The 12,543-nt window shown below is 48.5% G+C and overlaps 1 protein-coding gene across 5 annotated transcripts in view; it reads left to right on the forward strand.

Moving 5' to 3' along the window:
• The first annotated feature begins 1,585 nt into the window (after positions 1-1,585).
• The window catches only part of Ppp2r5c (protein phosphatase 2 regulatory subunit B'gamma), a 114,534-nt gene continuing 103,576 nt past the window's right edge, over positions 1,586-12,543 (forward strand). For 2 of the 5 annotated variants that reach the window (XM_051196614.1, XM_051196613.1), the window contains exons 1-2: positions 1,588-1,823; positions 2,441-2,506. In XM_051196614.1, coding sequence (XP_051052571.1) covers positions 1,797-1,823; positions 2,441-2,506 — 93 coding nt within the window. In that variant the 5' untranslated portion in view covers positions 1,588-1,796. Of the gene's footprint in view, positions 1,824-2,440; positions 2,507-12,543 lie in introns of all 5 variants that reach the window. The other 3 variants (XM_051196612.1, XM_051196615.1, XM_051196618.1) reach the window with 3 other exon arrangements.

Raw genomic sequence — 12,543 nt, forward strand, 5'->3', positions numbered from 1 at the left:
TTTGTTTTAGTTTTCTTTAACCACTTGTTTTAGAGAAATTACTAGTCCACTTAAGAGATTAATCATGGTTTCTTCTGCAAACACTACCCGCCCCAGCGTGGCATGCCCACTGGCAGCCTGCTTTATTTAGCTAGGCGCACACTCACACACCTGTAGATGAAACTCACTCTCAGAACCTTTCACTGCACCTTTTGATTTTTTTTTTGTTTGTTTGTTTGTTTTCCCATACAGCGCGCTCTGGGGAGAACAACCGAAAATGCTTTGCTTGCTGTTTTCAAAGACAAACAAAACAGCAACAAGGGTTAAGATTTCCCCGTGTCTCAGGCTGGGGATGTAGCTGAAAGGCCTAGCATTAGTCTAGCAGGCTCAATGTCCTGGGTTCGCTGAAGGCAGCTCCTAAATCATCCGAGTGAGCGCCTAATGTCTCTCGCACTTGCAACCGTTCACTCCTACAGGCTTACTTCCTAATGCGCACCATCAATATAGGATGTCGGACATGGCAACTCCATGTGGAAGTAGCGAGTTAGAAAGCTAAGCCTCTTCCTTCATAAAGAGCTGCCAGAGAAAGGAGAGAATCAAGTAATCCCTGGTCTCCATGCACTTTTCTTACAGACTTATGACCACCGCAAATCAAAGAATAAAAATCTCAAAGGCCCAGGGTCGCCCACTTTTAGTGGAAGCGGAAAAGAGCTTAGGTGGGCCCGGCTCACAGACAGGGCGAGCAGGTAGACACTTCCAAGGCAGCAAATGGGCGCTGCCTGGGTGGATCCAATCCCCAAGACGTGAGTGGGCGGTGCCTATGATGGACGCGGGGTTTGTCTTGTGAGTGGGTCTTGCATGAACCTCGGCGCGTGGGGATGTGGGGAACTCGGTGGTCTCTACCCTGGACCGCGGTGGGTGGAGCCTGCTCGGGATCGAGCACCTTTGCTTGCGTGGGCGGGGCCGAAGGGAGAGGCGTGGGGTCTGGAGGCGGGGCCTCAATGGACCCCGCCCCCGAGGCATGCGGTGGGCGGAGCCTACCCTAGAGCGGGCGGGATTGCCCTCGTGGGCGGGGCCTGATGGCCAAAGGAAACCGCCGCTCGCGCGGTCCCGGGCCTCCTCATTCCTGCACAAGTGTCGCCACGACCCGGCCTACGGGGCAGTGCTTTCCGTGCCTGGACGGCTGCAGAACAGTTCGCCATACGTGTCACATGTGCATTTCCACTCCTCACTGTCCTCTGCTCCCCGCCCCGCCCCGCCCCGGCTCAGCGCCTGCGACTTTATCACCTGTGCCGTCCTTCCCACACGCGCCCCCCTCTCCTCGGCAGCCCCCTTGCCGCCGGCCCCACCGAAGCCTTCAGACCCGGGCAAATGGGCCGCACACGAGCCGATGGGCATCGAGGGGGTGGGGACAGGCCGCGCAGTGGGCGGGGCGACGCCGCGGAGCGTTAGGGCACGTGAGGACGTGCCGGCCAATGGCGTGGCGCCGTTGAGGGCGGCAGGGCGGGGAGAGGGCGGCGTGGGGCCGGCGCGGGGCGGGGCCCAATGCAGGGGCGGGGCCTGCCGGGAGAGGGGCGGAGAGACGCCGCCGCCGCTGCTGCCGCCGCCGCCGCCGCCGCGGCTGCCGCAGCCTCTGGGAGCCTGGAAAAGGGGAAGCGAGAGCGGACGAGCGACTCAGTCCCCGGGCGGCGGCTGCAGCGGCGGCGGCGGCGGCCGGGGCGGCGCGACGGCTGGGCCGGGGGCGCTTCTGCTGCTGCGGCGGCGGTGGCGGCGGGCGGCGGCAGGGGCGGCGGCGGCGGCGGCGGCCCGCACCAGCCATGCCGAATAAAAACAAGAAGGAGAAAGTGAGTCGGGGCGGGGGTCCCCGGGGCCGGGGCGGGGGTCCCGGCGGCGGCGGGTGGGGGCGGGGCGGGGCGGCAGGCCGTCCAGGCTCGCGGGCCGGCCCAGGGCGCTGACAGGATTGCATGGAGCTGGGGAGGCCGCCCAGGCTCTGAGGTGGCGCTCAGGAGCCGCGGTCGCTCTGGGTGGCGGCCGATGCTCCGTGCAGCGCTCTGCGCGGCGGGGGCTGGGGTGCGGGAGCGTTCCAGGCTCGCCCCAGAAACCCTCACTCGTGAGGTTCAGGGGTGGGAGGGGAGAAAGGGACGGGCCAGGAGCTGGGTCTGAGACTGGCTTTATCTGTCCCCTGCCTGGAGTTTCCACCTCCCCCCACCCACCCCCCAACACAGACGAAGAACATGAAGAGAAACGGAATTTGACGGCTCCTGGTCCTGTGTCTGGACTGCATGTGATGTAGTTTGCTGCTGGCGTATTAAAGCCACCAGAAGCTCTCAGTGATAGGAATCTATTTGGAAACGGCAGCATTTGAGCTGACGATGCTTAGCAGTTCCAATACTGAGAACACTGATTGATATTTTTTTTTTTTTTTTTTTTTTTGTATGTGTGTGTGTGTGATGCTTCCCAGGAACCACCAAAACCGGTGAAAAGTGGAAAAGGTTCAAAAGAAGGACAAGACACAGCAGAGTCAGAGGTAACTACTGTCACATACTCAGTGCCTTCCTTGGGCAGCTTTTAATCTAGGGTCTAACACAAGAGAGTAATAAAAACCAAAGTCTCATAATATTCGTCCCTGTATGAGAAGTGTTTTCATAAGAGTTACTTATATGTTTTTCCCCCCCACATTATAGTGAAAGTTGTGAAGCTCACGTCTCAAAAATAGTTTTGTGGCCTGTAACCTAGAGAGCCCTTCCAGGTAAACTGGTCTTAAATGGAGCTCCTAGCGCGATTCCATATTCCTTTTAGCTTCAGGGCCAGCCTCTCCTAACTTGTCTGGTTGTCAGGTGGCTTTCTCGGTGACTCGATTTCCTTGGTGCAGTCTCTTCAGCTAGTGCCCTGGGCAAGCTTCCCCTGCTGATCTCTGTTCCCTTGAGGCCTTTTCAGTTAGGCAGTGTTGGCATTTTTGACATCTCTAATTTGGGTACTTTTTTACAATCTTCTATTTATTTCCTTTCTCTCCAGTCCCCTGTCCTCTTTGGTGAGTTCTGACTTTTCTTGCTTCCTGGCTTTGACTTATTTTGGGAATATCTGGAATGCCCCCTTGGGTCATTTGGTAGAATCTGTGTTCCTCAGTAGAGCTGTGTACCTTGAGGGCATTTGCGGGGCAGCCAGGTTCTGTTGCCTTCTCTTGTATCTCGTCGTCTTGGAACTAGAGAGCCCAAGGCCAAGGATCCCAGAGCTCGGTTGGCTCAGTTTTTAAGAGCTGCTCATTAGTCTTCCTTCTCCAAAGCTGCATCTTGGAGATCTTACCACAGACATTTTTAATTTGTGAATGTTAGGTGCCTCCTCCCTGCAAACCACGTTAGAATGGGTTCATTTCTGCCTGGGAAACGCAGTTAACTGCCGATAATCTTCCGGGCTCATTCTAGTTCCAGGTTGTCTTTACCCTCTCATTTGGTGTGTTCTAAGCCTCCCTCCTGCAGCAGGTGGTTCATCCCAGCAAATCTGTTTCCTTCCCTAGAGCTGAAAGCGGAAATCCAAAAGGTTCCTGAAATACCAGTAGTTAGGATTGTCTGTGCCAGTCTTTGCCTGCCCTTTCTGTACAGCAGACCATGATGTTTCCTGTGGCAACGCTCTGGTAGACTGCCTTGCAGAGCCAGCGCTTCAGCAGTTTTTACGTGAAATGTAGTTGCTTTGCAGGGGTGTATGCTGTGTGCTTTGTCTGTTGCCTTATGCCAAGGCTTCTTAATGTTCCCCAAATCTTCCTTGCTCAAACATACCTGTGTCCCATTACTCTTGGGGGTCACAGAGAAGTATCAGTGCGCGTGTTTCGTTTCTCCCTGTTTTAGGAGAAAGATCCTTGCTATAAGGATAGGACGGATAATGTTGAGTTTCAACCTGAAGAACCCATCCCAGTTCAGAGATGTGCATTGCACTGCTGTGTAAGAAAGCATCTGTGGCGCACATTGGGGCTCTTACTGTTGGCTGTGTAGGGCTCTTGAGTGTGGCCTGTCGTGTCCAGTGTGACGCCCCAGTTGTCTTTTTGTATCTTTTCTAGTGCAACTGTCTAAGAACTGGAGCCACAGAGCTTGAAATGACCACTGAAAAACACTGAAATGTTGGGCACGTCCCTCCTTCCTCAGAAGGAGGCTGAGGCAACATGAGCATGACACTTGGCAGAGCACTGCGAACATTATTTTTCAGGAATGCACATCAAGGTGCTTTAGTCCCGTGATCACCGTTTCCCTCCCCTGGGCCTTCAGCTCTATTCCTGTCTTCTAGTCCCACCCACTTAAGGAATATGATTGACTGAGCAAGTGAATTAAGTCATTACTGCACGCACTTCTCTTCTCCTGTTGCTCTGAGTTTGAACTTTTTGACCTGAACTGTTAAAATACTTTGGCATTCCCATGTTGCTCGTTGAGCCCTTCCAACAGCATGTCCCCTTCACAAGCTGCAGGTGTTCACATTGCCCCATGAAGGTGGCTCAGAGCCTGGACCGTTCACACACTCAGGCTTCACAGCCTGGAGAGGTGGACAGGGCAGGTGCCCAGCCTTGGATGAGCTGCCAGAGGCTTAGGGAATAATCCCAGCAGAGATCCTAGAAGTTAGCCTGTGACTGACTTAACATACCTTGTCAAGCATGTGGAGAGTCCTTAAAAGAGACATTTGACTGGCGGTCCCCTACCTCACGGGACACAAGGCATCAAGCGGTTTATATTGAAGAACACTTTTTGGTTAGAATATGGGCTTTTTCATAAGGAAGGAAAAGTAATAGAGTGAAAGCCAGCATGAGACACAGAAGATATTCCAGGCTGAGAGTTAGAGAGCAAACATGATGATTCCTGCTTGCTATGAGCGATGCACTCACTCACCTTGTGTGACGTGTTTCTTCATCTCTAAGACAACTTAGTGAGCTGAAGATCTTGGGGGGCTGCTTTTAACTATGTGGGACAGATTAGGCCCCACTTTTCCCAAGAAATTTTGGGAAATGCACAGCAGGATAGACCTGTTAGTATAGTAACACACTGCTAAAGGTGGTTACTGCCTTGCTCTGGGAATTTCCAACGGGATGTGCTAGTACATTTTTCTTTTCTTCTCTATCAAATAGAATGTTAAAGTTTGACTTGTCTATGCCCATGTGTCCTGAAAGTAAACATTTCTATCCAGTGCTAGATACAGGTTTATTTTATAGTGTATGTTTAATGGACAGGCCATAGCTGAATCGTGGGCCACTTGAAGTTGGAAAATGTTGTGGAGATAGACAGAGAGAACAAGTTAGCATTCAGATATAGAGGACCAGGACATAAAGGACCATGATTAGGCATATTTTTATGAATACTTAAAAAGTCTTAAAGACATTATACTCAGATCCAGACATTGATTTTGCAGGGTCAGATCATTGGATGGTGTTGCTATATTTATTGTCTTGTGTTTTTAAAATCTGTGTACTTTGTCCAAAGTTGGCGTTTTAAAATGTGTTCAAGATTGTTATAAAGTGATTTGTTTTTGGCACATTAAAGGTGGTTTGAGTCTTGTTCTCTGTGTATTTCGTATGCCCGGCTCAGCTTAGTTTTGTTTGAAAATCTCTCCAGCAACTCTTATATAACATCCAGTGCTTAGAAGAAGCCTGAGCAATCCTCCCTTGGACTTGATCTCTCACTGTGACACCATTCACCTTTATGACTGTTTTGTCCCTTTTCATTCTATTTCCACTGGCATCCCGGAGCAAGGGAGAATAAGATTGAAGCTTGCTGGGAATCTCATTGTACTGGCTGGTAAATAATGCTTTTTTTCTATAAATTAAAGCTAAAATATATAAAAATTATTAATCTAATAACGGGATGATTACATGAAAACATAGGTAAAAATTTTGTGAAAGTGTCTTTTAGAATTAACTGGGGGCTTTCTGCTCACTGTCTCTGGATCAGGCATCTTTCTTGAATAAATTGGAGAGGACCATGGGAGTGGTTTGGAAAGAGCCACACGGTGACTTATCTGATGCCCTCTATGGAAGGGCCAAAGCCTCCATCCACAGGTTGGCTTCTGCCTTACTTTGGCTGGCCCTTCTCAGGCCTACAGCCCTTGCCCAGTGCTCAGGTGCAGCCTGAGATGGTAGGGCTTGGAAGATGACTGATCCAAATTGGCTGCCTTTGGGGCCTCAGAAGCTGGTTCTTCCTGAAAGTACTGTTTTCCAGCTCCCACTCCATCCATGTATAAGCTGATGTAGGTGGGACCCCTGGGGTCCCACAGACTGCCATGCTTAGTCTCTGCACCAGCATATCAAGCCAGGTGCTGTGTTAGAGGCTGTTCTGGGGCTGTGTGTGTCTCTATCCTTGGCCTCACCTACTGAATGCCAGTGTCTCCAGAGGACGGACTTGCCCCTGCTGAGCCACCGCACTACAGTGTGCACGGTGCCTCCAGAGACCGTCTGGCGCTCTCTCCTGGGCATGCTTTCATGTGCAACAGCCGTTCTCAGACAAAAGGGGAGGAAGGGCCCTTTAGACTCCTCAAAGGCGTTGGGAACCCAACAGCTTTTATGTAGGAGGGTTACAGTTATCTACCTATATTTTTCGTATTAGAAATTAAAACAAAAAAAGATTAAGTATTCATCAGTTCAGCTAATAATAGCAATAATACTCATTACATGTTACAGAAATAGCATTTGTGTGAAAAATAACTTTAAAAAATTTACTGAAAAGAGGTGCCCTGCCCTAGGTTTGCAAATCTCTTTAGCTGCCTGGCTCTACATTTAGTTAGTACATGCATAACTCAGAAAACTTACACAACATTAGACTTCAAAGAATTCATTAAGCCATGTCTAGGTTACTATGAAGACAGTTTGGCAAGTTGTCTTCTGACCTCTGGCACAGATACACACAAGACAAACAAGAAAAGAATTCAGAAGTGAATCCCTTCTGCCTTGCTATCAAAAACAAACAAAAAAATGGTAGAAGCCTTCAATTTTTTTTAAGCACCAACTCAAATTCATCTATTCTGAAATTTAAGAGGTTTGATTTTTAAGATTTTATTTATTTATTTTTATTTATGTGCATGAGTATTTTGCCTGCATTTGTGTGTGTGTGCTATGTGTGTCTAGTGCCCGTAGAAGACAAGAGAAATTCTGGGTGGCTGTAAGCTGCCATGTGAGTGCTGGGAACGAAACCCAGGTGTTTAAGGATGACACGTGTTGTTAATTATCTTTAACTTCAGGGGAAGGTTTTCTTTTCCTGGACCATATTTTGTTTGCTTGCTTGTTTGTCTTTTAAACTTGGGTAGTAATTTGCTGTCACTTATTTGTCATATACTGCCTTGAGCCACCTTACTTTCCTGTGACTTGCATCCCATAGTAGATGACCCGCCATTCATCTTGGTATTCTTCATGTGTATTAGGACCAACAGTCAAGAAATACTAGGCTGTTGGATTTAAAAAGTGCTTAGAAGGTTAGGAATATCACCCAGTCGTGGAGCCCTTACCTAGAAATTGCAAAGCCCTTGTGGCCAGCCCTCAGCAAATAAATAAATAGTGTCAGGAAAAGAAGTGTCCAGTCAGCTAGGCTGCTTGCTTTTCCATTATAAATAATGTTTAATTATTATATGTTGTTTTTTTTACCCCCCCCAAAGGAATTTCAATGTAGAACTTTCATTCAATATTATTTATTTTAAGTAAATAAATAGCTCGATGATTATGGCAATTAGGCCTTTTTCATTTATCTTTGTATCTGAGACAGGATCTTACTGTGTAGCCCAGGCTAGCCTCTCATCTCAGCCATTCAGATGTTGAGGTTATAGGCATGTGCTATCACACCTGGGAGATAGGACTTTTTCTGATTTTTTTTTTTTTTTTTTTTTGGTGAAAGTTTTAAGCAATAGAAAATTGCTTAAAAAATAAATTGTCTTACAGGTCTTACTAGAAAAAGGTCAGTGGTAAATATATCTATCTATATAGTCTGTTTTAATTTAAAGCATTTCAGAATAGAATTTCCACTGAAATGTGTTTCTGATTTCTAGTTACATTTATTTGGGGACTTTTTCTTGGTAGAATATATTTTTACTGTATTTTGCAAGATAGTACACTTCGTAGATAGGAGATGGATGGATGGATGGATGGATGGATGGATGGATGGATGGATGATGAATTTCTGGGCTCGATATCTTTGGTCTTGTATGAATGAGCATGGTGGTTAGGATTGGGGAGAATAAAAAGACTACCGCAGTCCTGACCTCTTAAGAACTTACAAATTAGCTTGTGTTGTGATGTGTGATCCCTTGCCTCTGTTCAGTCTGTGATTGGGAGTTTCAGGTGGGGGTGACAATGGGAGAATGAACTAACCATAGAGTCATAGGCAGCTGCAGGGGAGAACAGGCTGCGTGCTACTGCAGGAGACAGCAGATATTCCCCTGCACTTGTAGAGGAGCTAGCCCAGCTACTGGCATGGGTCACAGGATGTCTCCTTGAGGTGCAAGACAACTCTGAAAGTTTCTGTGATGGGAAGAGCCTATCGATCTCTGAAGAAACTCTCAAAGAGTGTTATTACAACTGAGGGCCCCGCCAGAGGCCGGGCTGGGCACCACCTCATCCCCGACACTTAGCAGGTTTGAGAACAGCCTGCTGAGAAGCGCCACTTCCAAGTCCACAGCATCCTTTTTTCTCCACCTGGGGGAGTTGGAGAACAAGCCTAGAATTTAAACTCCAGGAAGAGGATAAATGCCTTGCTCGAGGATGCGCTGAACTTCCCTTTATCCTTTTGGTATTTCTTGTTAAAAGTTAAAGTCATAGATGACCTTCCCACACTATACCGCCTACAGGTATCAGTGCTGGCAGTGCTTGGTTTTTCCAGGGAGGAGCTCAGAAATTGGCCACATCAAGTGATTTCATTTCAACCTAAAGTAATAAAAATTAAACTTAAAATCAAGTTCTTTGGAGCATTAGCCACAATTCAAGTGCTCAGTAGCCACAAGTAGCTAGTACTTTCCAGATGTAGAAATATGTCCATGGGCAGAGTTGACTTGTAGCCGGACAGTATTTTACACAACTACTTCTAATGTGAAGTGAATGTAATTTAATTTAACTTCATTGGTTCTCTTTAATAATACAAATAATTAAGTTTCAGATTAAAAATTTAAAAGAAGAAAAGATAAATTGTCAGGAAAAGAAAACAGATAAAATTGGAGAAAAGATAGGAACACAGAGGAGATTGCCTTGGGGAGGTGGGAAGGGGCCCGTTTGCCTCTGGTTCATGACAGGCCTACCCCAGTCTACTCATGAGGAAGACTCCATTTTCCTCGATGAGGGACTTTGAGAGACCCAAGAGAAGTCACACAGGGTCACAGTCATTCTTGAAGACAGTTTCTTATAGGTCTGCATTTTTGTAGGTAGAAACATCCATGGTTGAATGCCCACATGTCTGCTGTGCACTAGACCCTGGGTTCAATTCTCAGCACTGGAAAATCTTTTTTATTAAAATCATACAAAAGTATATCCTCCTCACTACACACTCAGCTTGTGTTATGTGGTCAGAGACAGTCTTACCAAGGAGTTGACATTCAAGGGGAACCTTCATCCTGAGGGTGCCAGGCAGATGTTGAGCATTTGGAATAAGAAAATGAGAGCAGATGACTGCAGCATTTGCAGAGCTGGACCTGGCCACTGAGCTGCTGAGAAGCAGGGAAGACACAGCATGAATGTTGTCTCTCCATCCATGCACAGGGTGTGACCTCTCCATCCATGCACAGGGACATGGCCTCTCCATCCATGCACAGGGACATGGCCTCTCCATCCATGCACAGGGACATGGCCTCTCCATCCATGCACAGGATGTGACCTCTCCATCCATGCACAGGGACATGACCTCTCCATCCATGCACAGGGACATGGCCTCTCCATCCATGCACAGGGTGTGACCTCTCCATCCATGCACAGGGACATGGCCTCTCCATCCATGCACAGGGTGTGACCTTTCCATCCATACACAGGGGTGTGACCTCTCCATCCATGCACAGGGTGTGACCTCTCCATCCATGCACAGGGACATGGCCTCACTATCCATACACAGGGGTGTGACCCCAGTGCAGCCAGCTGGGGCTCTGGACTTGGCTTATCACTGACCACTTGCTTTCAATGCCTCAGCGGAGCTGGCTCAAGGACCTCCACCAGCAGCCTCAGTTCCCAGACTGTTGGGGTTCCCTGGAGGGTGTTTTTCTTTCATGGACACCCTGCTTTCTCATATTCTAAAGAGATGGTACAGTAGGTGGTGGCTATGACCAATACAGGGTGACAAATTAGTCTCCTGCCTTCCACTGTGACCGGTTTCAGGTCCCCACCTCTAGGGATCCCTGGAGCCAGATCATACCCCCTCATCTTAGTGTCCTGGTTGAAGATGCATGTGAGGAGAACTCTTTCCACGGGGCACCCATGACACACATGCCTCAGTATCCTTGCTACTAGAGATCACAGCTCTGTGATTTCCTTCTTTACCTCTGGGGACAGGGCTGGCAGATTCGCTAGGCACACATCCATGGTCAGCACTGATCAGAAAACCCTCTTCCTCTCTATTTCCACCTCTCAGCAGGAAATGTTGGCCTAGAAAAAAAAAATACGTTTCTGTGAAGGGCCAGATATAGCTGCCCTAGGCCTGAAATATTTGTATGGTTTGTCATAGCCTCTTACTGTGCTTTTGTAGGAGAGAGCAGCCTGAGACAATGGCGAGCAAATAGGCAATACTTTTCAACAAAAGTATCTCACAAAGCAGGTGAGGGAGGGCAGTGTGGCTCAGGGCATTGCTTTCTGGCTTGGGGGGGGTGAGGGGGGTGAGGGGAGAATCCAAGCACCTGACAACACTTAGAGGGGTTGGCTAGGCCGCCATCCCTGGACCCTCATCTGCAACCAGCTCTGGTTAGCTCAGAGCAGAAGGCATCCTTTGTGTTTGCCTCTATTTGAGGTCCCAGAGGCTTGGCCCTGCTCAGTGGCATAGTCAGCATCTTCCATGTAGTATGGAGTTTTAGAACTGGAGAGTTTGGAGGAAAGAAAAGCGCTGCTGTGTGTGTGTGTGTGTGTGTGTGTGTGTGTGTGTGTGTGTGTGTGTGTGTGTATCCCTTATAAGGTAAGACGCTTAGGGGTGAGCCTCGCCATCAGGTCAGTTGTTCATTTTTCTGGCTGGATGAATCATTTTGAAGTACAGAGACTAAGAAGCACCCATGTTATCTGTTGCCCAGATTTATTTCACTCTGCATTTAGGGGGTTGCTTGCGGGAATGAAAGTGACACAGTTAGATTTTAGACTTCTCCTGTTAGAAATTGTCACCCTTTCTTGATACCTTTATTGTTTCTCCATGGTAGCCTGTGCCACCATTCCTGATGGCTGCTGGAAAGATATGGACAGTGGCCATTTGCCTCCGTATCCACTGTGGTCGTAAGACATCAGCAGGGGCCTGCCTGGGTGCCTCATTGCTTCTGCTCCCCGTGGGGACTGACAGTCCTGCTTTCCCTCCACTCAAGAGCTTGCCCTTGATGGTTCCAGAATCCTAGCTCTCAGACCCTGAGATCAGGAAGACAAGTGCTCTGTGCCTCAAGATACCTTAGGTCCTCCTGAAGCTGCCTCGGTTCCCCAGACAGGTGGCGGCCATGGTTTGCACTCAGAATCTTGATGTGAGTTTGGTAAGCAGCACTGGGTTTGGGACTAGTGTGTCAAACAAAGCTAAGGTGAACCTGGGGCCTCTCACAAGGCTGACCAGGTAGACCAAAGCAAACCTGCCATGGCCTCCAATCCTGTAGGGAAGAACCGAATCTGTGAGAACTGTGCCCAGCCAGGCACACAGCATCCACTCCTCCACAAAGCTCTTTTAAGACAGGTCTCATGTTTCTTTTGTGAGTGACCCCTGCTGCTTCTCGCTCACTGTCCAGTCCTCCCTGAACCTGGGCTGTTTTATCAGCAAGCCTGGGAGGTCAGGGTGCCAGAGGGTAGAGCAGCTGCAGATGCAGCACCTCCTCCTCCTTCAGCTTGAGCTCCACAAAGCCTGCAGCCACCAAGCGGCCACCCCCTGAAGCCTGCTCTTAGTAGATTTGTCTTGTCTTCATATCTGCGCCGTTCCTCTTCTGTCTGGATCGCACTCCATCCTAAGGCTGTAACACGCTTTATTGCATCCGCTGAGGATGCCCAGCTTGCCAGCACCTTCTGTTGTGGGCAGGACTTCTGTGACCATGTGTGAACATGCTTCTCTCTGTCCGTTTGTTTCCTTGTGGATATCTTCTAAGCAGTAGGATTGCTATGCTGTGTGGCGATTGTGTGTTTAAATTACTGAGGGTCCCCAGCTTTCCCTCACACACTTGCCAGCTATTGCTGTTTCCCATTTGTTCTGGACCCCTGCCTGTGCAGACACTGGTAGCTGGTGATGTCGAGCACCTTTCCATGTAGCTGTTGGGCACTTTGGTCTTTGGAGAAATGTTCATTTAAGCCCTTTGCTTTTTAAAATCCTATTGTTTTCCTCTTGTTGAGTTATTGGGAAGTTTTTGTATTCTGGCTACTGGACTGTTGTCATATATGTAATTCACAAGTATTTTGTCTATTAGTTG

This window comes from Phodopus roborovskii, unplaced genomic scaffold (assembly GCF_943737965.1).
Source record: "Phodopus roborovskii unplaced genomic scaffold, PHOROB, whole genome shotgun sequence".
NCBI lineage: Eukaryota > Metazoa > Chordata > Mammalia > Rodentia > Cricetidae > Phodopus > Phodopus roborovskii.